Genomic DNA, 24,803 nt, shown 5'->3' with positions numbered 1-24,803 from the left:
TGCACTTCAGCCTGGGTGACAGAGCAAGACTGTCTCAAAAAAATATTCCAGAACTATTTATAACTTTTCTCTGTTTTAACATCTGACCATCCAGCCAATAATTTATTTGGTCATCTTGTAGTTGTCTCTACCACATTATTCGAGATAACCACTTAGCCTTTGTTTGTTTGTTTGTTTTTGAGAGGGAGTCTTGTTCTGTTTCTCACGCTGGAGTGCAATGGCACAATCTCGGCTCACTGCAACCTCTGCCTCCCAGGTTTGAGCGATTCTTCTGCCTCAGCCTTCCGAGTAGCTGGGATTACAGGCGTCTGCCACCATGCCTGGCTAATTTTTATATTTTTAGTAGAGATAGGATTTCACCATGTTGTCCAGGCTGGTCTCGAACTCCTGACCTTGTGATCCACCCACCTTGGTCTCCCAAAGTGCTGGGATTGCAGGCGTGAGCCACCACGCCTGGCCTAGCCTTTTGACATTTAAAAATTCAACTTTGATTTGACTGGCCTGAGTTATGCCTGAGTTAATGTTTTTTATCTTAAAGAAAACTCACTCAGGAGGTCTTCATTAGCTATATACTCTATCACCAATAGTTTGTGTAATAATGCCACTGATTTCCAAAAAGCAATTCTTGTAAAATTTGTAAGTTTGGAGAAAACTTATTTTTGGAAAATACTCTAAAAATCCCTCAGTAGTGCTTTACCATAGAACACTCAGAACCTCTCAACCCTTTATTACCTGTCTGCCCCATCATTGGAACAAATAATAGTATCAGATATTGTAATGTTAGGCTGTCGCTTCTTGGATCCTGTGATTCCCTAGCGACCCATCCTGAATGTCCTTTAGGTGCACAGTGCTACAACTGTGTGCCATGGACAGTGTCAGGACGCATTCTAAGCTTCCTGAGTGCATCACCATGAGGCCAAATAGACTGTTCTCTCTCCAGTGAAATTCCTTCCTGTCTCTCTTTAGGCAGTCATCTTCATCTATGCATCAGTGGTGTCTCTGTTCACCATGCTTCATATAAAGTACAGCCTGATCTTCCGAAAAAATACTCTTTTGTGGACTCAAGTATAAAATCAATATTTAATTTAGTGACTAAACCTTTTTTTATGGTGGTTGTTTTTTGTTTTTTGAGACTGAGTTTTGCTTTTGTTGCCCAGGCTGGAGTACAGTAGTATGATCTCGGCTCACCGCAACCTCCACCTCCAGGGTTCAAGCGATTCTCCTGTCTCAGCCTCCCAAGTAGCTGGGATTACAGGCGCCCACCACCACGCCCGGCTAATTTTGTATTTGTAGTAGAGACAGGGTTTCTCCATGTTGGTCAGGCTGGTCTTGAACTCCCAACCTCAGGTGATCCGCAGGCCTCAGCCTCCCAAAGTGCTGGGATTACCGGCATGAGCCACCGCACCTGGCCAATTAAACCTGTTTAAAACCAACTGAAAGGGAGGGGGGAGGGATTGCACTGGGAGTTATACCTGATGTAAATGATGAGTTGATGGGTACTGACGAGTTGATTGGTGCAGCACACCAACATGGCACAAGTATACATATGTAACAAACCTGCACGTTATGCACATGTACCCTAGAACTTAAAGTATAATAATAATAAAAAATAAGTAAATAAATAAATAAAATAAAACAACTGAAAAATGTTGAAAATTCACTTCCTTGTGAGCTGTCATTGGTGAATAGTGGTTCCAAGGTTTGGGGAATGAATTTTAAAAAGCCTTTTTCTCAAACCTTTAGGGCTCAATAAGGCTAAAACAAAAACAAACAGGTGCATCCAAGATCTGATTTCAAGGCAAGATTTACTGCTTTACAAACAAACATTATACTTGGTCTTAAGAGAAAAATGACATCAGATACATCCAGAATACATTTCACATTGGGATAGCTGCCAGTTCAGCACAAAACATACATCATCAGGAGCAGGGAGGCATGAAAATAAACTATATCTTATTTTTTGGTACATCAGGAACACTTTTGCCTGAAGTAAGCCCTTTAGCACTATTTTTTATTTATTTTTTTAATCTACCCATGTGCACACTGGCCCTTTAGTACTCTTTAAGTGTAAAACTTTAATACTTGGCCTGGGCTTTGACCCTTGTGTTTGATCTAAATGACATTTCAAACATAAATGTCTTTTGACTAGTGCGCTTACTGTTCTGGACAGAATTTAAAATGTGATAGTTTGAATATAAAATCTGGTTTGATACATGATATAAAAGTTGTATATTTAAATTCAAGAAAATGTTTTTGTGGACTATTTCTACTAAAGAATATTAAATTAAAATAATTTAAAAACGTATGAAGCAGTGATCTGTTAACTGGACAGGTCAATTCTCTGAGCTGTGTAAATCACTGGCACTACAGTTAAATAACCTTTACACTGAGCTCAGGAGCAGCCCATTTAAGAAGATCTTGTAAATAACAAAGTGACACCTTCGAGATTACAGTTGCAACTATGCAAGTCATTCACAAAGTAGCTGCGGCCTCTCTTCTAAAGGAGGACCCATTACATGAAGATAGACCTTTCATGTCTTGTTGCTGATGTCCAAGTCTCTTGTGGTCCAGAAATGCCAGGATGGTTGTTTCAAATGCATTGGGTATGAATTGCACCTTGAATTTGCCCTTCCCTTTTTCGGTTAAACCTTTTCACATAGCTGCTGCTGCTCCTCAGCAGTCCATCCCCTGGTCGGAGGCGGCCTCTCAGGACCTGGAGCAGAGCTGTAGGGAGCTGCCGTCTCTTATGGTAGATGTGGCCCATCACAATATACCTGCTGCCTGGACAAAATAACCAGAACATTAATTCATAGTGTCTTTTAAATGCCATGAAACAGAAAATGTAAGGCCTTTAAGAAATGCCTAAGCTGCAATCTATTATCTTGCTGCACAAGTTGAAATTGATACTGAGTCTACAGGCATCTGGTGGAAACAGCCTAGCGACCTTCAGAAGATAACCAACCAGGCCGGTGTGGTGGCTCACGCCTTTAATCCCAGCACTCCGGGAGGCCGAGGCGGGCAGATCTCTTGAGGTCAGAAGTTTGAGATCAGCCTAGCCAACATGGTGAAACCCCATCTCTACTAAAAATACAAAAATTAGCAGGGCGTGGTGGCGCATGCCTGTAATCCCAGCAACTTGGGAGGCTGAGGCGGGAGAATCACTTGAACCCGGGAGGCGGAGGTTGCAGTGAGCTGAGATCGCACCCACTGCCGCCGAGATCGCACCCACTGCTTTCCAGCCTGGGCGACAGGGCGAAACTCAGTCTCAAAAAAAAAAAAAAAAAAAAAGCAATATGTAGCGGGACCACATTACAGAACAAAGGTCCTTATCCCAGAGCACATGCCTAGAAAGATGTGGGAGTGGGTATTCCACCAATCCCACATACACACCCCAAAAAGCAGCTTTTCTAAACTCAGTTCTGTACAGTCACCGCTTTGTGCCAACCCCTGCTGTTCTCACCCTTGAGGGTGGGGACTGACAGGGCTCAAGTCACAGAGTGGCCGAAATAATACCTGTCGTCTAAATCCTACTCATGTCACTGTCCCCCATCCCTCCCAAAAAAAGCTGGGCGATCCACAGCCCGGGCTGTGGCACCCACGTTACAAACGGTGGTAAAAAGTACATAGGCAGCGTCATTCAGCTCCGTTTCAATACCAGGTTTAAACTCTGGACACGGCTTATTGCAGCTGGAGGAGTCCAGGGCTAACATGTGGACTCGGAAGAAGAAGCCGTCGGGGGTGAGATACAGGCGGTTCATCTTGTACAGCCCGTCCCGATCCACCAGCAGAGTCACCAGCCGGATGCCCGCGCCCAGCACGTCCACGTCGTGCACGATCCCGTTCACCGCTGTTTCCAAAAAACAGTTTGGAGAAGAGCATTACCCCGAGCTCCTCTCCCAGTCCCCCGGAAGGTGGTTTTTAGCAACCGCGAAACGGCCCGCACGGGTCGGGCGCCCTGGGATCTCGCGGGCGGGCTTCTCTGGGGCTCGGAAACGCTCGCGGGGCGGCGGCGCGGCGGCCGGGCTCACCGAATTCGCTCTCACAGAACGCCTCGCGTTCGTCCAGGTCGGATCGGCAGGCGCGCGCGCAGGGCTCGGCGCCGGGCTCCGCGTCCCTCTGCGGCGGGCTGAGGCCGAAGCTGAGGGTGAAGCGCGGCAGCGGCGCGGGCGCGGGCGCCGGGCCTGGGGCCAGCGCGGCGGCGCGCGGCCGGTTGGGATGGGCGTGGCCAGCGGAGCCCTCGGCGGCGCGCGCGGGCGGCCGGGCGGCGGGGAAGCGCAGAGCCCGTGAGCGCGCGCGTCGCGGGGCGTCCTCCGGCGCGGGCCCGCGGCGCGGCGACGCGCGGTTCTCGGCTTGCGCCAGGCGCGGACCCGGCGGGCCAGCGGGCGCGCGTGCGGCCTCCCGGAAGCTGGCCTGGTTGTCGGCCAGCGGCGGGGGCTTCCGGCGCCGCGGGTCAGGCCAGGGGCGGGCGGCGGGGGCGTCCTCGGCCGCGCGCGGCCGCCGCGGGGCCTCAGGGAGCGGCTGCGCGCGGGGCCCCGGTGTCTCCTCCGTGCTCGGAAAGCCGCGGGAGTCTGGCTTTCTGCTGTGCGGCGGCGAGGCTGTGGGGAGAGAAGAGGAGAGGCGGGAAGGCGGTGGGGGAGGAGAAGCAGTGTGGGAAGGCCGTCGGGGAAAGTCGAGGAAGCCGAGAAGGGAGAAGAGGGAAGGGGAGGCTGAGACGGGAGGCCGAGAGGGGAAGGGAGGCCAGGAGGGGAGGAGGCCCCTAGTGGGGCAGGGGTGCTGCAGAAGAAAGGCTCTGGGAGGGGGAGAAAAGAGAGGGGGACAAGGGAGGCTTCGCAGGCACCTGCAAGAGGAGAGATGGGAGGGAGGCCCGGAGGCCTGAAGTGAAGCGGGGAGAACCCGGACGCAGCGTCGCGGCCGAAGCGGGGCACGCGCTTCCCAGGCCCCAAAGGAAGAAGGATACGAGGGTCTTGCCCTTTAAGATTATAGCTTTTAAAATTACAACCCCCTATTTACTCTAAGACTAAACATGTCTGACAACACTGGTTAGATAACAATTTTTTTTGCCCTTCCTTTAATATATACGTATAAGTATGTGTGCATGTGTGTGTGTATATATATATAATACATATATAAACATCCGCCTCTTTGCTATTTACAGTTTGTTGAGAAAGTACCAAGAGCAAACCCCAGGGGGAAAGGTCTCATATTACAGGTTCTCCTAATTGTTTAAGCGCCCCTGACAACAGAACTATTTGGTTTTCCCATCCGTGTTTACACTGTCATCTCGGTCCCTGCAGAATCGAATATTTGTGAGTGGATTTTTATCTGGCTTCTTGGACACCACTTACTGGTAAACCACAGCTAAGGAAGGTTTTGAAAGCTTGGCTGGGAGGCAGAGGCCCCTGGTTAAGTAAAAAAGCACACATCGCTTACATTTTTTTCCCCATTAGACGGTGGGGGAAAGACTCCTAACTGGTATGGCATGAAAACAAATTTTTAAAATTATTAATGATTTTCCCTAGTTCTGCAGACAGGTTGGTGGGTAAACTTCAGCCAGCTTGGGAGCTGGGCACCTTTCCATACCAGTTACACAATTTCACCTCCTTGCTTGCCTGGGTCCCAGTGCCCTCCAAACAGGCAAGAATTCGCCTTTATTTTTCTCTCCCCTTTCTTTAAAGAGGTGGATCTGCCCATTTGCAGCTCTGGCAACACTTCATTTAGAGTGATTGGTCTTGCCAAATCGATAATCTGCTTTAAAATCAGCTTTCATCCAGCAATAATAGCTGGTTAGAGTTCATGTTTTTGCAAAGGGGTTGATTCTGACTCATTACGTTGTTAAACGGTTGTGCCATGCACAGCTGAATAAAGTTCTGGTGGATATCCAGTTCCTGACTGTCAACTGTTGACCTCACAACTGCTTCCCCATTGATATCACCATCTGTTGTCATGGGAAAGATTGTCTGATATTTGGGTTAAATGCCACTGAAGTCATTCAATTTCCATGTGGAAAAATAACCCAGAGTAAATTGCCCTGTGAGGTACGGAAACTGTTTTTCTCAGAGATAGCGAAGCCGACAGAACATCCAAATAAAAGCAAAACAAAAACACGATCCCCCAGAGAACCCCTCATTTCTTCATGGGCTGAGTAACTTAATTTCATTTCGTGCATGAATTATGAGTGTGTGCGTGTTAGTTAAATCCCGGCTCAGGTGTCCCAAGGTTGTGCGCTAGGGCTGCGGGGAGAGCAGAGAAGTGCCCGGGGCTGCCGGATTTCGACCCGGCTTCCCCCCAGCCCTCCCCAGCGCCCCCCGCAGCCCCTGCTCACCCAGCCGAGGGGGGCGGACCCCGCGGCGTCCTGCGATCCCGGCCCGGGCAAGGCTCCCGAAAGGCGCGCCACGACCCCTTTTGACACTTTCCCTCCTCTGTGATGGAGCAACTACTTAACATGCAAAGTTTTCCCCAGCCTGCCCGGCTCGCTCGGGATCATTTCAGTAGCTGAATTGGCTTCTTTCCGAAAAGGCTGCCAAGAGACACGAAACCTTGGGGATACACTTTGCTCCTTTCTAAGACGAACGCAGACCCGGGGTGTCCTCTCTTGCGAGCTCTGACCCTCCTCCTCGTCCCGCGTTTCACTGAGCCTCCTTCCCAGCTCCCCACCAGATCCCCGCTCCGCTCCCAGGGCCCCGCACTACACGGATCTTACTTTTTCTCTCCGCCACCGGTGCTTCGGGGGATGATCCGACGATCAAACAGAGGAGCCAGAAAGCTCTAGCTGTCATTTTTGCAGACAGGGTTCCCAGGCTCTAAAAGTGAGCCTGGGCTTTTGCTTGCTTTCTCTCCCCCAACCCCTTCTCCACACCCCCACCCCCGTTCATGCTAATGAGGGGCAGCCTTTGGGGAAACGGGAATCACTCGCTGAGCAGACCATTGGAACAAAACCGAGCCCAGGGATTTCTCCCTCTTCCTTCCTAAGGGGGACGAGCACATGGCCTGGCAAAGTTGTCCCCGAGAATGTCTGTCCTGCGATCTGCGGGCGAGGATAACATCACAGACTAAACTTTAAACCTGTGTGCGTTTGCGCGCTGGGGTGGGGGCAGCAGAGGGTGGGGTGACAAGTGCAGAGAATAAGCGTGTTTCGGGACTGAGGGACTGGGTGGGGGAGAACGAGTGATGGAAGCTTTTTTCTAGATTAGGTCAACAACAAATAGGAAAATAGTGCTTAAGATAGCGTGGGTTTGTGGAAGGGAGGATATTCCAGATGACAGAGAATGTATCCTGGAATGTGTGTGTTAGGCAATTTCTAGAGAAACCAAGTCACTGCTTCCTAAGTTTAGTAAAACTGTTTCATTACATATGACAGCTCACTGTAACCTCCGCCTCCCGGGTTCAAGCGATTCTCGTGCCTCAGCCTCTCAAGTAGCTGGGATTACAGGCATACGCCACCATGCCAGGCTAATTTTTGTATTTTTAGCAGAGACGGGATTTCACCGTGTTGGCCAGGCTGGTCTCAAACTCCTGACCTCAAGTGACCCACCCACCTTGGCCTTCCAAAGTGCTGGGATTACAGGCGTGAGCCACCACGCCCGGCCCAGAGGTCTAATTATTAGTCAGAAGGTTGCCTGTTGAGGCCAGGCAGGGTGGCTCATGCCTGTAATCCCAGTACTTTGGGAGCCTGAAACAGGAGGATCTCTTGAGTTCAGGAGTTCAAGACCAGCCTGAGCAACATGGAGAGAAACTGTCTCTACAAAAAAACACAAAAATTAGCCAGGCATGGTGGCTCACGTCTGCGGTCCTAGCCACTTGGGAGGCTGAGGTGGGAGGATCGCTTGAGCCTAGGAGGTGGAGGTTGCAGTGAGCCGAGATTGTGCCACTGCACTCCAGCCTGAGTGACAGAGTGACAGAGAGAGGCCCTGTCTCAAAAAAAAGAAAAAAAAAAGAAGAAAAAGGAAAAGAAAGAAAGAGGAGGAGCTGGGCGCTGTGGCTCATGCCTGTAATCCCAGCATTTTGGGAGGCCGAGGCGGGCGGATCACAAGGTCAGGAGTTCAAGATCAGCCTGGCCAACATAGTGAAACCCCGTCTCTCCTAAAAATACAAAAAAATTAGTCAGGTATGGTGGCACAAGCCTGTAGTCCCAGCTACTCGGGAGACTGAGGCAGGAAAATCACTTGTACCTGGGAGGCAGAAGTTGCAGTGAGCCTAGACTATGCCATTGCACTCCAGCCTGGGCGACAGAGTGAGACTTTGTCTCAAGAAGAAAAAAGAAAAAGAGAAAAGAAAAAAAAAAGAAAGAGGAGGAGAAGGAGGAAGAAGAAGAGGAAGAGGAAGAAGAAGAAGGAGGAGGAGGAGGAGGAAGAAAGAAGAAGGAGGAGGGCTGGGTGTGGTGGCTCACATCTGTAATCCCAAGGCCGAGGTGGGTGGATCACGAGGTCAGGAGATCCAGACCATCCTGGCTGACATGGTGAAACCTCATCTCCACTAAAAATACAGAAGATTAGCTGGGCATGGTGGCAAGCACCTGTAGTCCCAGCTACTCAGGAGGCTGAGGCAGGAGAATGGCGTGAACCTGGAAGGCAGAGCTTGCAGTGAGCTGAGATCGTGCCACTACACTCCAGCATGGGTGACAGAGTGAGACTGGGTCTCAAAAAAAAAAAAAAAAAAAAAGAAGGAGAGGAGGAAGAGGAGGAGGAGGAGGAAATAAGTTTGCCTGTTGAGCATTAAATCAAAGAAAAGAAAGTTGTCAGCTGGGTGTGGTGGCTCACACCTGTAATCCCAGCACTTTGGGAGGCCGAGGTGGGCAGATCACGAGGTCAGGAGTTTGAGACCAGCCTGGCCAACATAGTAAAACCCCATATCTACTAAAAATACAAAATTAGCCAGTCATGGTGGCAGGCACCTATAATCCTGGCTACTCGGGAGGCTGAGGGAGGAGAATCACTTGAACCCAGGAGGCAGAAGTTGCAGTGAGCCAAGACTGCGCCACTACACACTCCAGCCTGGACAACAGCACAGGACTCCGTCTCCAAAAAAAAAAAAAGAAAGAAAGAAAGAAAAAAAAAAAATTTGCCTGTTGAGCATTAAATCAAATTGCAGCAGAAGGAGATCTTCCCTCATTCAGGTGTTAGAGGAGTGAATTATATTCTCCATCCAAAAGAGTAAACCTCTACAGCCACTGCAAAGCTCAGGTACCCCAGAGTCAGGGTCTCCAGACCCTAGAGAAGACCAGATAAACACTAGTCAATTCATGCCCTCGGGCCCTGTTTATAGATGTCCTCAGATCCCCTTCTTTCTTTCTTTTTTTTTTTTTACACTGATCATGACTTTATTTAAAAATTAGCAAACAATACTGTAGAAACATTGATATGTAAATTTCTAAAATGCTGCATCTTAAATTTAGTTGGCAAAGACCACATTTATCAATAAGCATGAGTTTAGTCTTCCATGTAGAAACCAGATACACTAAATTGTAAAAAAAAAAAAAAAATAGTTTCTATTGTTTGAAAATACCCGTTTAATATAAGATTGTAAAAATGCATAGATTTTTTTTTTTTTTTCACCCTCTATACTACTTTTCCTATGATTTTTACTGGCCTTAAATAAGTACACAATATGGATGGAATCAAATCCTACTTATATAGGTCTAAAAAGTTAATGGGCCAAGAAAGTTTTATTATATTAGATTATAATTTTAGCTAATATAAGATGTGGCTATTTAGAAGTCACATGAAAATAAAAATAGTTTACGTATTTTTAATATACACAAAATTAAAAATAAAGCACAAACCTGTCCTAGGTTAAGAAACGTTACAGCATATCTTGGATCTGTGCTATCCCTGAAGCCTTCTTGACCACTGTGATAAAATTCCACATTACTTATTCTTTTTTTTTTTTTTTGGAGACGGAGTCTTGCTCTGTCGCCCGGGCTGGAGTGCAGTGGCCGGATCTCAGCTCACTGCAAGCTCCGCCTCCCGGGTTTACGCCATTCTCCTGCCTCAGCCTCCGGAGTAGCTGGGACTACAGGCGCCCGCCACTTCGCCCGGCTAGTTTTTTGTGTTTTTAGTAGAGACGGGGTTTCACCGTGTTAGCCAGGATGGTCTCGATCTCCTGACCTCGTGATCCGCCCATCTCGGCCTCCCAAAGTGCTGGGATTACAGGCTTGAGCCACCGCGCCCGGCCTACTTATTCTTAAAATGCATAGATTTTTGCATACAAGACCTGGCTGTACAAGAGTACTCCCCTTTCACAGTATTCCTTTTTACTTCATATGCGAGTTATTGATTATGCTGTAGGATTTAACTATTACAGCACTAAAAGGCAACTATTGAGGGAAGAGGCAGCAGATCCCCTTCTTTCATGTGCTCTTTCTTTAAGTCAAGTGGAATAAAATTCACGAGGCTTAAGATTTCTCAGTTACAACCACATCTCTGACATACCTTGTTAACGATTACATTCAAATCACCCAGAACCTACTGGGGGGTGTTCCTGAAACCCTTCTGTTGCAGGAATGTTGAGAATGCCCTGAAACCCACACCCTGAAATGCAGAGGCAGGGAGCAGGCTCCCAGGGGCTCCCAGAGGTTCCTGGGGTGGCACCAGCTGGAAGAACTTGCCAGAGTCCAGAGCTGGGTCTTGGGCAGTGTCTGGCTGGCAGCCTGAGAAATCACACTAATGGGCCAGGCACCGTGGCTCACGTCTGTAATCCCAGCACTTTGGGAGGGTGAGGTGGGCAGATCACCTGAGGTCGAGTTCGAGACCATCCTGGCCAACGTGGTGAAACCCTGTCTCTACTAAAAATACAAAAATTAGCCAGTCGTGGTGGCGGGCGCCTGTAATCCCAGCTACTTGGAAGGCTGAGGCAGGAGAATCGCTTGAACCCGGGAGGCGGAGGTTGCAGTGAGCTGAGATTGCACCACTGCACTCCAGCCTGGGGGACAAGAGCGAGACTTCATCTCAAAAAAAAAAAAAAAAAAGAAAGAAATCACACTAACGGTGGAAGGTACAAAGAGTTCAAAGAGACTGATCTATGTAGCCAGAATGCCAGTTTATTGATTTTCAATGAGAAATCAACTCAGAAATGCAAACTCATATCAGCCTGGGTAGCATTCTCTTTCTATAAACAAGCCACAGAGGAAGCCAAGTTATCCTCAGGGTGCTTGGTAATATAAACCAGAGCCTGGGGAGTTTGTCGCCTGATTGGCATGTTTAACAGTATTGGTTTCTCACAGCCTAAGTGTTCGTCTCTGCAATAGGTGTGTATACCTGTCAGGAGGAAAAACCCAAGAGACCAACTGGCATTCCCTTCCTTGATAATTTCTGGTATTTTGAGTGTGTGTTTCTGCTTAGCAGATATTTATTGAGCATCTACTCTGTGTTGTATGCTAAAGAATTTGTAGTCCAGGCACAGTGGCTCACACATGTAATCCCGGCACTTTGGGAGGCTGAGGCGGGCGGATCACTTGAGCTCAGGAATTCAAGACCACCCTGGGCAACATGGTGAAATTCTGTCTCTACAAAAAAAAAAAAAAATTAGTCAGCTGAGGTGGTAATTCTGGAGAATTTGAATTCTCTAGAATGACTCACTGAACTCAGGATAGCATTTTACTTACAATGAGTTGTATTATTATTTTGTTGGTTTGTTATTTTATGTTTATTTTATCTCATTTTAATAGAGATGGGGTGGGGGCCAGGTGCAGTGGCTCACACCTGTAATCCCAACACTCTGGGAGGCTGAGGCGGGCAGATCATTTGAGGTCGGGAGTCCAAGACCAGCCTGGCCAACGTGGTGAAACCCCGTCTCTTACTGAAAATACAAAAATTAGCTGGGTGTGGTTGTGCGCACCTGTAATCCCAGCTATTCAAGAGGCTGAGGCAGGAGAATCACTTGAACCCAGGAGGCAGAGGTTGCAGTGAGCCTAGATCATGCCACTGCACTCCAGCCTGGGTGACAAAGCGAGACTCTGTTTCAAAAAAAGAAAAAAAGGATTTATCTTCGTTTTAATGCATATTTCCTTAATGGCTGGTGAAATTTTACATTTTTTTCATAGATTTATTTGCCATTTGCATTTATTCTTTTGTTAATTGGCTGTTCATATGGTTTGTCTATATGTGTTCCAAATATTTCCCGGCAGAATTTTGTTTGTTAAAACCTTTTAGTGATTTTTGCCATAGAACTTTAACATTATGTATCAGGCTGGGCACGGTGGCTCAAGCCTGTGATCCCAGCACTTTGGGAGGCTGAGACGGGTGGATCACGAGGTCAGGAGATCAAGACCATCCTGGTGAACACGGTGAAACCCCGTCTCTACTAAAAAATACAAAAAACTAGCCGGGCGAGGTAGCGGGCGCCTGTAGTCCCAGCTACTCGGGAGGCTGAGGCAGGAGAATGGCGTGAACCCGGGAGGCGGAGCTTGCAGTGAGCTGAGATCCGGCCACTGCACTCCAGCCTGGGCGACAGAGCGAGACTCCATCTCAAAAACAAACAAACAAACAAACAAACATTATGTATCATAAAATCTATCAATTTATTTTTATCTTTTATTTTTTTGAGGCGGAATTTCACTCTTGTTGCCCAGGCTGGAGTGCAATGGCGCCATCTCGGCTCACTGCAACCTCCACCTCTCGGGTTCAAGCGATTCTCCTGCCTCAGCCTCCCCAGTAGCTGGAATTACAGGCATGTTCCACCATGCCCGGCTAATTTTGTATTTTTAGTGGAGACGGGATTTCACCATGTTGGCCAGGCTGGTCTTGAACTCCTGACCTTGTGATCCGCCCGACTCGGCCTCCCAAAGTGCTGGGATGACAGGTGTGAGCCACTGCATCTGAGAAAGACTTTCTTGAAATCAAAATTTTACGTATATATATATTATATCCCCATATTTTTATAATGCTTATATTTAAATCTTGATTCCATCTGGAATTTATTTTGGTATTGTAGTCTGATGTAAGAATCTAATTTTATTTTTTTCTTGAGTAACAGAAAGTTGTCTAATCCAATTGACAAATAAATCCATCCTTTCCTAAATCTGAAATCTGAGCTATCATCTTTAATATAGACAGTTTTTTTGTTTGTTTGTTTTGAGAGGGAGTCTGGTTCTGTAGCCCAGGCTGGAGTGCAGTGGTGTGATCTCGGCTCACTGCAACCTCCACCTCCCAGGTTCAATCGACTCTCCAGGTTCAATTGTCTCAGCCTCCCAAGTAGCTGGGATCATAGGCACACACCATCATGCCTGGCTAATTTCTTTTTTTTTTTTTTTTTTTTTTGAGACGGAGTCTTGCTCTGTAGCCCGGGCTGGACTGCAGTGGCCGGATCTCAGCTCACTGCAAGCTCCGCCTCCCGGGTTTACGCCATTCTCCTGCCTCAGCCTCCGGAGTAGCTGGGACTACAGGCGCCCGCCACCTCGCCCGGCTAGTTTTTTGTATTTTTTTTTAGTAGAGACGGGGTTTCACCGTGTTAGCCAGGATGGTCTCGATCTCCTGACCTCGTGATCCGCCCGTCTCGGCCTCCCAAAGTGCTGGGATTACAGGCTTGAGCCACCGCGCCCGGCCATGCCTGGCTAATTTCTATATTTTCAGTAGAGATGCAGTTTTGCCATGTTGGACAGGCTGATCTCAAATTCCTGGCCGCAAGTGATCCCCTGCCTTAGCCTCCCAAATGCTGGGATTACAGGGGTGAGCCACCGCGCCCAGCTAGGGTATTATCGTCTTCTTTGTCTAAGCTCTAAACCTTTCTTCTTAGATTTAATTCCTGGGTATTTTATATTTTTGATGTAATGTGGATAGCATATTTTTTCTTTTATATTTTCTAACTGGTTTTAGCAGGTGTCTAGAAAAACTACTAATTTGTTTTTTGGTTTTTTTTTTTTTCCAGACAGAGTTTTGTTCTGTTGCCCAGGCTGGAGTGCAATGACACAATCTTGGCTCGCTGCAACCTCTGTCTCCTGGGTTCAAGGGGTTCTTCTGCCTCAGCCTCCCGAGTAACTGGGACTATAGGCTCACGCCATCAGGCCCGGCTAAGTTTTGTATTTTTTGTAGAGATGGAGGCTTCACCATATTGGCCAGGTTGGTCTTGAACTCCTGACCTCGTGATCCATCTGCCTCGGCCTACCAAAGTGCTAGGATTCCAGGCATGAGCCACCGCACCCAGCTCAAATATTTATTTAGCTTTTTATTGCATTAATAAGAGCTCTTTTTTTTTTTTTTTGATGGAATTTCGCTCTTGTTGCCCAGGCTGGAGTGCAATGGTGTGATCTCGGCTCACCGCAACCTCTGCCTCCCAGGTTCCAGTGATTCTCCTGCCTCAGCCTCCTTAGTAGCTGGGATTACAGACACCACCATGCCCGGCTAATTTTGTATTTTTAGTAGAGACGGGGTTTCTCCATGTTGGTCAGGCTAGTCTCGAACTCCCGACCTCAGGTGATCCGCCCACCTCAGCCTTCCAAAGTGCTGGGATCACAGGCATGAGCCACCGCAACCGGCCACGCATTATTAAGAGTTTTCTTTTTTTTTTTTTATTGTTTTAGACAGAGTCTTGCTCTGTTGCCCAGGCTGGATGCAGTGGCACGATCTCAGCTCACTACAAGCTGCGTCTCCCAGGTTCATGCCATTCTCCCGCCTCAGCCTCCCGAGTAGCTGGGACTATAGGCGCCCACCACCATGCATGGCTAATTTTTTTGTATTTTCAGTAGAGATGGGGTTTTACCGTGTTAGTCAGGATGGTCTCGATCTCCTGACCTCGTGATCCACCTGCCTCGGTCTCCCAAAGTGCTGGGATTACAGGCGCCACCACGCCCGGCCTTAATAAGAACTTTCTAAGCTTTGTTGAATAATATTAATCATAGCCATCATCTTTGTTTTATTAATATTCCTCATCTTTAGAGAGCATTTCAAATATTTCACTTTCAAGTAACTAAAAACTTGATTTTACACCGATTATATAGAGCTATTTTTATCTGCACTCCTGGGCTGTTGTTTTTGCCTTCGGAATCTGACAGATATGCCTGTTTTCTTGTTACGTTATTAATGTTGATATTCTGCTTTCTGCCTTCCATTTTCTCTTCTATCTCTACTATTATTTATTTATTTGCTCGTTTATTTATTTAATATATATATTTTTTGAGACAGGGTCTCACTGTTGCTTAGGCTGGAGTGCAGTGGCAAAACTTGATCAAGGCTCACTGTGGCCTTGACCTCCCGGGGCTCAGGTGATTCTCCTACCTTTGCCTCCAGAGTAGCTGGGACTACAGGCACGCACCACCACACCCAGCTACTTCTTGTATTTTTTGTAGAGATGGGGTTTCATCATGTTGGCCAGGCTGGTATCCAACTCCTGGGCTCAAGCTATCCAACCTCCTTGGCCTCCCGAAGTGCTGGGATTATAGGCATAACCTACCACACCCAGCTTTCCTTGTTATTCTAGGGGACATTCTGGAATTTGTACATCAGTCACCGATTTCATTTTCAGTATCATCAATTCTGCCTTTTGCTCTTTCCAATGAAGATCTTCTTCCTTCCTCCCCTTCCCTCTCCCCGCGTCCCCCTTTTTTTTTCTTTATTAATAGAGATGGGATTTCACCCTGTTGCCCAGGCTGGTCTCAAACTTCTGGGCTCAAGCTATCTGCCTGCCTGGGCCTCCCAAAGCCCAGGGATTGAGGGAGTGAGCACTGCACCTGGCCGCAGTAAGGGTTTGAAAGCTCAGGAATTATTAGTCAGCTTCCTTTTTTGTTCATCCTGTTGTTTGTTCATTTTGGTCTATTCCCTTCTTTTAATTTCCTTCTTTACAGGGACTATTTCTCCTTTTTTTTTTTTTTCTTTTTTGAGATGGAGTCTCGCTATGTCACCCAGGATGGAGTGCAATGGCGTGATCTCGGCTCACTGCAACCTCCGCCTCCTGGATTCAAGCAGTTCAAGCAGTTCTCTTGCCTTAGCTTCCCAAGTAGCTAGGACTACAAGTGCGTGCCACCACACCCAGTTAATTTTTTGTATTTTTGGTAGAGATGGGGTTTCACCATGTTGGTCAAAAAGGTCTTGATCTCTTGACCTTGTGATCCACCCTCCTCGGCCTCCCAAAGTGATAGGATTACAGGCGTGAGCCACCGCGCCCAGCCGAGAGTGCCTGTTTCCCCAGCCTGGGTGACAGAGCAAGACTCTGTCTCAAAAAATATGTATATATATGTATATATATATACACGTGCACACACACACACACACATATATATGTACATATGTATGTATTTGGCCCGGCACAGTGCCTGTAATCCTAGCACTTTGGGAGGCCAAGGTGGGTGGATCACTTGCGGCCAGGAGTTTGAGACCAGCTGGGCAACATGATGAAACTCCATCTCTACTGAAAATTCAAAAATTAGCTGGACATGATGGTGCTTGCCTGTAGTCCCAGCTGCTCAGGAGGCTGAGGCAGGAGAATTGCTTGAACTTGGAAGATGGAGGTTGCAGTGAGCTGAGATGGTGCCACTGCACTCCAGCCAGGGCGACAGAGTGAGACCCTGTCTCAAAAAATAATAATAATTGTCTTTAGGATTCTTTGTCAACATTATGTGGGGTATGCTCTGCACATTTTTAAGGAGAAAATATTTTTATTTTTATTATAAAGCACTCAAAGAGTTATAGAGAATAATGTAATGAACAGGTGCACAAGTATAACCCAGTTTTATCAGATCTTAGTATTTTCCCATACTTGTTTCTTTTTTTTTTTTTTTTTTAGTGGTTAAAAAATTACAAATATAGCCGGGTGCAGTGGCTCAGGCCTGTAATCCCAGCACTTTGGGAGGCCAAGGCAGGGGAATCACTTCAGGTCAGGAGTTGGAGACCAGCCTGACCAAGATGGAGAAACCCAATCTTTACTAAAAACACAAAATTAGCCAGGCGTGCTGGTGCGTGCCTATAATCCTAGCTACTTGAGAGGCTGAGGCAGGAGAATCGCTTGAACCCGTGAGGCAGAGATTGCAGTGAGCTGAGATGGCGCCATTGCACTCCAGCCTGGGCGACAAGAGGGAAACTCTGTCTCTAAATAAATAAATAAGACCGGGCGCAGTGGTTCACGCCTGTAATTCCAGCACTTTGGGAGGCCGGCCACCATGCCCGGCAGGCAGATCACGAGTGAGGTCAGGAGTTTGAGACCAGCCTGGCCAACATGGTGAAACCCTATCTCTACTAAAAATACAAAAAATTAGCTGGGCGTGGTGGCACACGCCTGTAATCCCAGCTACTCAGGAGGCTGAGGCAGGAGAATCACTTGAACCCAGGAGGTGGAGGTTGCAGTGAGCCGAGATCATGCCATTGCACTCCAGCCTGGGTGACAGAGTGAGACTCTGTCTTCAGAAAAAAAAAAAAAAATTACGAATATAGTTTGTAGTAACCATCCTCCAAGTAGCCAGCCCCCAGTGGCGCCCATTTTTTGGTATTCACATCCCATGTAATCCCTACCTACCCTGTAGCAGGGTTGGTCTGGGAGACTGATAGGATATGGAAGTGGTAATATACGCTTCCGAGATTAGATTACAGAAAGACTGAACTCTTTTTTTTTTTATTTCCATAAGTTATTGAAGAACAGTTGGTGTTTGGTTACATGAGTAAATTATTTAGTGGTAATTTGTGAAATTTTGGTGCACACGTCACCCGAGCAGTAAACACTGCACCTAATTAATAGCCTTTTATCCCTCACCCCCTTCCCACCCTTTCCCTCTGAGTCCCCAAATTCCACTGTGTCATTCTTACGCCTTTGCATCCTCATAGCTTAGCTCCCACTTATGACTGAGAACGTATGGTGTTTGGTTTTCCATTCCTGAGTTACTTCACTTGGAATAATAGTCTCCAATCCCATCCAGGTTGTGGCAAATGCCATTAATTCATTCCTTTTTATGGCTGAATAGTATTCCATTGTATATAGATATACCACAGTTTCTTTATCCACTCGTTGATTGATGGGCATTTGGGCTGGTTCCACATTTTTGCAGTTGTGAATTGTGCTACTATAAACATGCATGTGCAAGTATCTTTTTCATATGACTTAGGAAGACTGAAATCTTCTCTGGGGTGTGTATGTGTTCTCGCCATCTCTCTTTTAGCTCTTTCACTCTGGCTATGTGGGGAGGACATTCAAACAGTCTTTTTTTTTTTTTTTTTTTTTTTCTGAGACAGAGTCTCGCTCTGTTGCCCAGGCTGGAGTGCAGTGGCCAGATCTCAGCTCACTGCAAGCTCCACCTCCCGGGTTTACGCCATTCTCCTGGCTCAGCCTCCGGAGTAGCTGGGACTACAGGCGCCCGCCACCTCGCCCGGCTAGTTTTTTGTATTTTTTAGTAGAGACGGGGTTTCACCGTGCTAGCCAGGATGGTCTCGATCTCCTGACCTCGTGATCCGCCCGTCTCGGCCTCCCAAAGTGCTGGGATTACAGGCTTGAGCCACCGCGCCCGGCCGACATTCAAACAGTCTATGGAGAAGTCTACGTAGCAAGCCAGTGACGTCTTCAACCAATATTCAGTAAGAAACTGCAGCCTGCCAACAACCAATGAGTGACCTTGCATGCATATTTTCTCCCAGCTGAGTCTTCAGATAAGAGTGCAGCTCCAGGCCACTGCTTGACTGAAACATCCGGAGAGACCTGAGCAGAACCACCCAGCTAAGTCCCTCCCAGATTCCTGGCCCACAGAAAGTGTGATGTAATAAATGGTTTCTGGCGGGGCGTGAGGCAGGCGAATCGCCTGAGGTCAAGAGTTTGAACCAGCCTGGCCAACATGGTGAAACCCCGTCTCTACTAAAAATACAAAAATTAGCCGGGCGTGGTGGCAGGTGCCTGTAATCCCAGCTACTTGGGAGGCTGAGGCAGGAGAATCGCTTGAACCTGGAGGCAGAGGTTGCAGTGAGCTGAGAGCACACCACTGCACTCCAGCCTGGGTGACAGAACAAGACTCTATCTTAAAAAAAAAAAAAAAAAAAAAAAAAAAAAAACAATTGCAAGGTGGCTTGTGCCTGTAGTCCCAGCTACTCAGGAGGCTAAGGTAGGAGGATCGCTTAAGCCTGGGAGGTTGAGGCTGCAGTGAGACACGATTGCACTATTGCATTCCAGCCTGGAAAACAGAGTGAGATTCTGTCTCTAAATAAATAAACAAACAATAAAATAAATGGCCACCCTCGGCTTCCAGTTGAATAAAACCACAATAGTGTTTCCTGGTCTACACATTCCTTCCTTTGGCACCAGGACCTCTGGACCCACTGAGTCCCCGGTCCCTGGCGAGGAAAGCAAAAATTCTTCGTGTGAATTCTTAGGGGCCACAGTGGGAGGAGCCACTCCCACTTCCTCTCCTCGCTTCCTGGACTCATTCTAACATTGTCTAAGTCTAGGAACGGCAGTGCTAGCAGAAGCCCCACAGGCAAGGGAGGAAAATCCACACCCAGAACACGGGTCTGTGGCTCTGAGAAGCACTGTCCGCACACCCTAGTCTGGTCACTACAAAAAAGGATGGCCTCTTGGGGTGCGACCTTCATCTTGGAGCAGCGCCCTCTGCTGGTCACCCCTAAGATCTGTGGCCACGCGCATCCCGCTTCTAATCCTCGCCAACAGAGGTAGGGGTTGGTGTGTTTTGTTTGTTTGTTTGTTTGTTTGTTTGTTTTGAGACGGAGTCTCGCTCTGTCGCCCAGGCTGGAGTGCAGTAGCTCAATCTCGGCTCCCTGAAACCTCCGCCTCTGAGATTCAAGCGATTCTCCTGCCTCAGCCTCCCAAGTAGCTGGAATTACAGGCGCCACCATGCCCGGAGACTTTCTGTATTTTTAGTAGAGACAGGGTTTCACCATGTTGGCCGGGCTGGTCTTGAACTCCCGACCTCAAACGATCCGCCCGCCTTGGCCTCCCAAAGTGCTGGGATTACAGGCGTGAGCCACCGCGCCCAGCGTCTTCACTGTTTTTGTAGCCTTTTTCTCGTTTTATTTGAAGTTTCTAATATCCCCCAGTTTAACTGAAGCGGTCTTTGTGGTTCTGATTCTCATCCCCTTGTTGCTTTTGTGGGATTTCCAAGAAGAGTAGAAAAAAATAATGGCATCTTCACTGTCATTTTAATGTTGGAACCTGGTAAATGTTAAAAGTATTATAGTATTATAATTTCAAATACTGTGTTAAGGGGCAAGCGCGGTTGGTTCATGCCTGTAATCCCAGCACTTTGGGAGGCCGAGGCATGCGGATCGCTTGAACTCAGGAGTTCAAAATCAGCCTGGGAAACATGGTGAAACGCCATCTCTACAAAAAATACAAAAATTAGCCAGGAGGAGTGGCACACACCTGTAGTTCTAGTTACTTGGGAGGCTGAGGTGAGAGAATCATTTAAGCCCAGGAGATGGAGGTTGCAGTGAACTGAGATCATGCCACTGCACTCCAATGTGGGTGACAGAGCAAGACCCTGTCTGAAAATAAATAAATAAATAAATAAAAAATCAATCAATTAGTGATTGGTGACCCTAGTGAACACCTGTCTCTACTAAAAAGTGGTCCTGTGTGTTTTAAGATGTTAAGCAGCATCCCGACCTCTGCCCTCTAGATGTTAATAGCAACCCCCTCCACTTCCATTGTGACAATTACAAATCTCCAGATATTGCCAAATGTCACTTGGGGAGAAAAATTGGCCCAGTTGAGAACCACGGGACTAAAGTAAGCAGAATTATCAGTATAAAACAGAAAATTCACCTCTACCATAGCGGAGTTTTTTGTTTGTTTGTTTGCTTTTAGAGACAGGGTCTTGCTCTGTCACCCAGACGGGAGTGTGGTGGTGTGATAATAGCTTACTGCAGCCTCAGACTCCTGGGCTCTCAGGAGATTGAGAAGCAGTGAGTCACAATCGTGCCACTATATTCCAGCCTTGGCAACAGATGGAGAACCTGTCTCAGAAAATAAGAAGAAGAGGAAAAGGAAGAAGAGAAAGAGGAAGAAGAGGAAGGGGAGAGGGAGGGGGAGGGGAGGGGGAGGGCAAGAGAGAAGGGGACGCAGACTCTGGGGCTCAAGCCATCCTCCTGCCTGAGCCTCCCAAAGTACTGGGATTACAGGTGTGAGTCACTGAGTGTATCAGGGTTCTCTAGAGGGACAGAACCAATGGAAATATATATATATATAAAAATATATAATAAACTCATATTTATTATATGTTATAATAAACTCACATATGTGAGTTTATTATGTTGTAATATAATAAACACATATGAGTTTATATACATTATAATAGAATAAACTTATGCATGTGAGTTTATATATGTTATAATAAACTCATATATATGAATTTATATATATATGAGTTTATTAAGTACTAGCTCACACGATCACAAGGTCCCACAAGAGGCCATCTGCAGCCTCAGGTGCAAGGAAAGCCAGTCCAAGTTCCAAAACTGCAGAACTTGGAGTCTGATGTTCAAGGGCAGGAAGGATCCAGCACAGCACGGGAGAAAGCTGTAGGCTGGGAGGCTAGGCCAGTCTCTTTTTTCACATTTTTCTGCCTGCTTATATTCTAGCTTTGCTGGCAGCTGATTAGCTTGTGTGCCCCCAGGTTAAGGGTGGCTCTGCCTTTCCCGGCCCACTAATTCAAGTGTTGATCTCCTTTGGCAACACCCTTACAGACACACCCAGGATCAACACTTTGTATCCTTCAATCCAATCAAGTTGACACTCAGTATTAACCATCACACTGAGCCGGGCCAAAGCTGGACTACTCGTTAAGCTTTTGTCTGGAACCTTGATTCGGGAGCAAGTGGCCTGAGGACAATGCAAACCATCAGACGTGGCCAGGCATGGTGGTTTATGCCTGTAATCCCAGCACTTTGGGAGGCCAAGGTGGACAGATCACTTGAGGTTAGGAATTTGAGACCAGCCTGGCCAACATGGCAAAACCCCATCTCTGCTAAAAATGTAAAAATTGGCCGGGCATGGTGGCTCACACCTGTAATCCCAGCACTTTGGGAGGCCAAGGCAAGTGGATCAACTGAAGTCAGGAGTTCGAGACCAGCCTGACCAACATGGTAAAATCCCATCTCTACTAAAAATATAAAAAATTAGTTGGGGATGGTGGTGAGAGCCTGTAATCTCAGTTACTCGGGAGGCTGAGGCAGGAGAATTGCTTGAACCCAGGAGGTGAAGGTTGCAGTGAGCCAAGATCGTGCCACTGCATTCCAGCCTGGGCAACAGAGCAAGAGTCCATCTCAAACACACAAGCAATCAGAGGCGCTGGCTACAGTGACGGCCATCTGGCTCTGACATTTGCTGTGCTTCCAGCTGCTTGCTATTTCAGGGGCTCTGGTCTTTATTCTTGCGGGTTCCCAAACCTGGTCCTACAGCTCCCCACCTCCTGTCTCTGTAGTGGTTTAGTGAGCACTCTCTCCCCTCTATGTTTCCAGTGAGTTATAATGTGCTTTGCTTAGGTAGGGCTGGTTTGTTTCCATTATTGGCAACAAGAGGGAATTGGTCAAGGAGTCTAAGGAGTTGTCTGGAGAACCAAGAAAAAGATTTCCTGGAAGCCCAGAAAAAGTGTGTTTCCAGAAGAAAGATTCAACAGGAATTTCAAATGTCAGGACCAACTTAAGCAAGTCAAGGACTGAAAGGTGTTCCTTAAATTTGTCTATGAAGAGGCCACTGCTGGGGAGGAGTGTGTCAGGTGGCAGCGGAGGGAGGACAGCAAGTGAAGAGGAGACTCTGGACAGGTAGACACCACTCATGATACAGCCTGGCTGCTCGGAGAGAGGGCAAACAGGATTTGTGAGAAGCGCCATAGGCCCGGGGCTGAGCTTGGAAGGGGTGGAGAACCTGCAACCTGCAGAGTGTTTTTTCTTGTTGTTGTTTTTGTGTATGTGTTTTGAGCTGGAGTCTTGCTCTGTTGCCCAGGCTGGAGTACAATGGTGTGATCTCAGCTCACTGAACCTCCGCCTCCTGGGTTCAAGCGATTCTCCTGCCTCAGCCTCCTGAGTAGCTGGGATTACAGGCACGTGCCACCACACCCGGCTACTTTTTGTATTTTTGGTAGAGACGGGTTTCACCATGTTGGCCAGGCTGGTCTTGAACTGCTGACCTCAGGTGATCTGCCCACCTCGGCTTCACAAAACGCTGGGATTACAGGCTTGAGCCACTGCGCCCAGTCTTGCAGAATGCTTCTGGACTCAGAGGCAAGAGCCAGCAGGGGGACAAGCTAAAGGCACTCAATCACTATTGGCTGACTCCAGCTCAATGGACTATGGTGAGTGAGGCTAGAAACATCTCCCAGAGAGAAGGAGCTGGGCTCAGAAGGAGGCTGAAGGAGGGGAAGAAGGTGGGAGAGGCAGATGAGCACTGCAGAGGACTGAGCAGCTGTCAGAAGCTCAAAGGGCAGAGAATCCAGGATGAGTTTGTGGTGCCCAGACTTGGGGGCTGCACATTCCAGTATCTGCGCATTTGGGGGATCAAGGACACATTGTCACCGTCGTAATTTCCAGATGCTGGCTGCAGGTGGGGGACAGGAGACCATGCAGTTTATTTTATTTTATTTTTTTTGAGATGGAGTCTCGCTCTGTCGCCCAGGCTGGAGTGCAGTGGTGCAATCTTGGCTCACTGTAACCTCCGCCTCCCGGGTTCAAGTAATTCTTTTTGCCTCAGTCTCCTAAGTAGCTGGGACTACAGGACCACGCCATGATGCCCGGCTAATTTTTGTATTATTAGTAGACACGGGGTTTCACCATATTGACCAGGCTGGTCTCGAACTCCTGACCTTGTGATCCGCCCACCTCGGCCTCCCAAAGTGCTGGGATTACAGGCGTGAGTTACTGCATCTGGCCGTTTTGTTTTGAGATAGGGTTTCGGTCAGGCTGGAGTGCAGTGGCATGAACACAGCTCACTGCAGCCTCAATCTCCTAGGTTAAAGGATCCTCTGACCTCAGCATCCTGAGTAGCTGGGACCACAGGTGTGTGCTACTACATGCCAGGCCAAATTTTTTTTTTAATTGTTTCGTAGAGATGGGGGAGTTTCACCATGTTTCCCAGGCTGGTCTTGAACTCCTGGTCTCAACTGATCCTCTCCTCTCAGCTTCCCCAAGTGTTGGAATTACAGGCATGAGACACTTCACCTGGCCGCAGTTCAGATTTTTTGAATACCTACTGCATCCAAGGACCTAATGTGGCCACCAGTATTCAACTCTGAGATACCTACCAGGAATTGAACTGGAAATTATTCTTGGTCTTCTGTATTTATTAATGCTTTCTGGTTTAAAAATTCAGCACTAAGTGCTCGCTTCGGCAGCACGTATACTAAAATTGGAACGATACAGACTAGATTAGCATGGCCCCTGTGCAAGGATGACATGCAAATTCGTGAAGCATTCCATGTTAAAAAAAAAAAAAAAATTTCAACACTAATTTCTAATCTTAAGGGACAAGGGTGTCCGTTAAAATTCTCCACTGGTTATTAGTAGTTGGATTTTCTTTTAATACACTTTTTATTTTGGAGTAAATTCAGATTTACAGAAAAGCTGCAAATATAGGGCAGAGTTCTGGCATATCCCTTAACTCTAGTGTTAACATCTTATGTCACTATGTATGTTTGTCAAAACTAAGAAATCAACACTGGTTCATTACTAGTAATGAAATTCTGGTCGGGCACGGTGGCTCAAGCCTGTAATCCCAGCACTTTGGGAGGCTGAGACGGGCGGATCACAAGGTCAGCAAATCAAGACCTTCCTGGCTAACATGGTGAAACCCTGTCTCTACTAAAAAAAAAATACAAAAAACTAGCCGGGCGAGGTGGCGGGCGCCTGTAGTCCCAGCTACTCCGGAGGCTGAGCCAGGAGAATGGCGTAAACCCG

General features: G+C 47.5%; 1 protein-coding gene and 1 non-coding gene across 2 annotated transcripts; one reads left to right on the top strand and one right to left on the bottom strand.

The window, feature by feature from the left end:
- Positions 1–1,788: 1,788 nt before the first annotated feature.
- Positions 1,789–7,046, bottom strand: C16H17orf58 (chromosome 16 C17orf58 homolog). Its single transcript, XM_073005098.1, has 4 exons — positions 6,701–7,046; positions 4,029–4,595; positions 3,656–3,847; positions 1,789–2,781 (listed from the first exon to the last, which is right to left on the bottom strand). The coding sequence occupies exons 1-4, from the start codon at positions 6,774–6,776 to the stop codon at positions 2,591–2,593; spliced, it is 1,026 nt and encodes a 341-aa protein (XP_072861199.1). The 5' UTR covers positions 6,777–7,046; the 3' UTR covers positions 1,789–2,590.
- Positions 7,047–24,225: 17,179 nt separating this feature from the next.
- On the top strand, positions 24,226–24,332 carry LOC119622259 (U6 spliceosomal RNA). The gene has a single exon (XR_005238922.1). It is a non-coding gene; the product is annotated as a U6 spliceosomal RNA (small nuclear RNA).
- Positions 24,333–24,803: the final 471 nt, after the last annotated feature.

This window comes from Chlorocebus sabaeus, chromosome 16 (genome assembly GCF_047675955.1).
Source record: "Chlorocebus sabaeus isolate Y175 chromosome 16, mChlSab1.0.hap1, whole genome shotgun sequence".
Classification (NCBI taxonomy): domain Eukaryota; kingdom Metazoa; phylum Chordata; class Mammalia; order Primates; family Cercopithecidae; genus Chlorocebus; species Chlorocebus sabaeus.
The sequence above is the reverse complement of the archived record's forward strand: the minus strand, read 5'-3'. Positions and strand labels throughout refer to the sequence as shown.

What these genes read in the sequence shown, in the direction of transcription:
- C16H17orf58 (XM_073005098.1), bottom strand. Translation starts at nt 6,776, where the DNA reads ATGACAGCTAGAGCTTTCTGGCTCCTCTGTTTGATCGTCGGATCATCC. An exon ending in GTTCTGTGAGAGCGAATTCG is followed by an intron (nt 3,848 to 4,028) that starts GTGAGCCCGGCC and finishes TTTTGGAAACAG; the next exon opens with CGGTGAACGGGATCGTGCAC. An exon ending in GTGTCCAGAGTTTAAACCTG is followed by an intron (nt 2,782 to 3,655) that starts GTATTGAAACGG and finishes TATTTTGTCCAG; the next exon opens with GCAGCAGGTATATTGTGATG.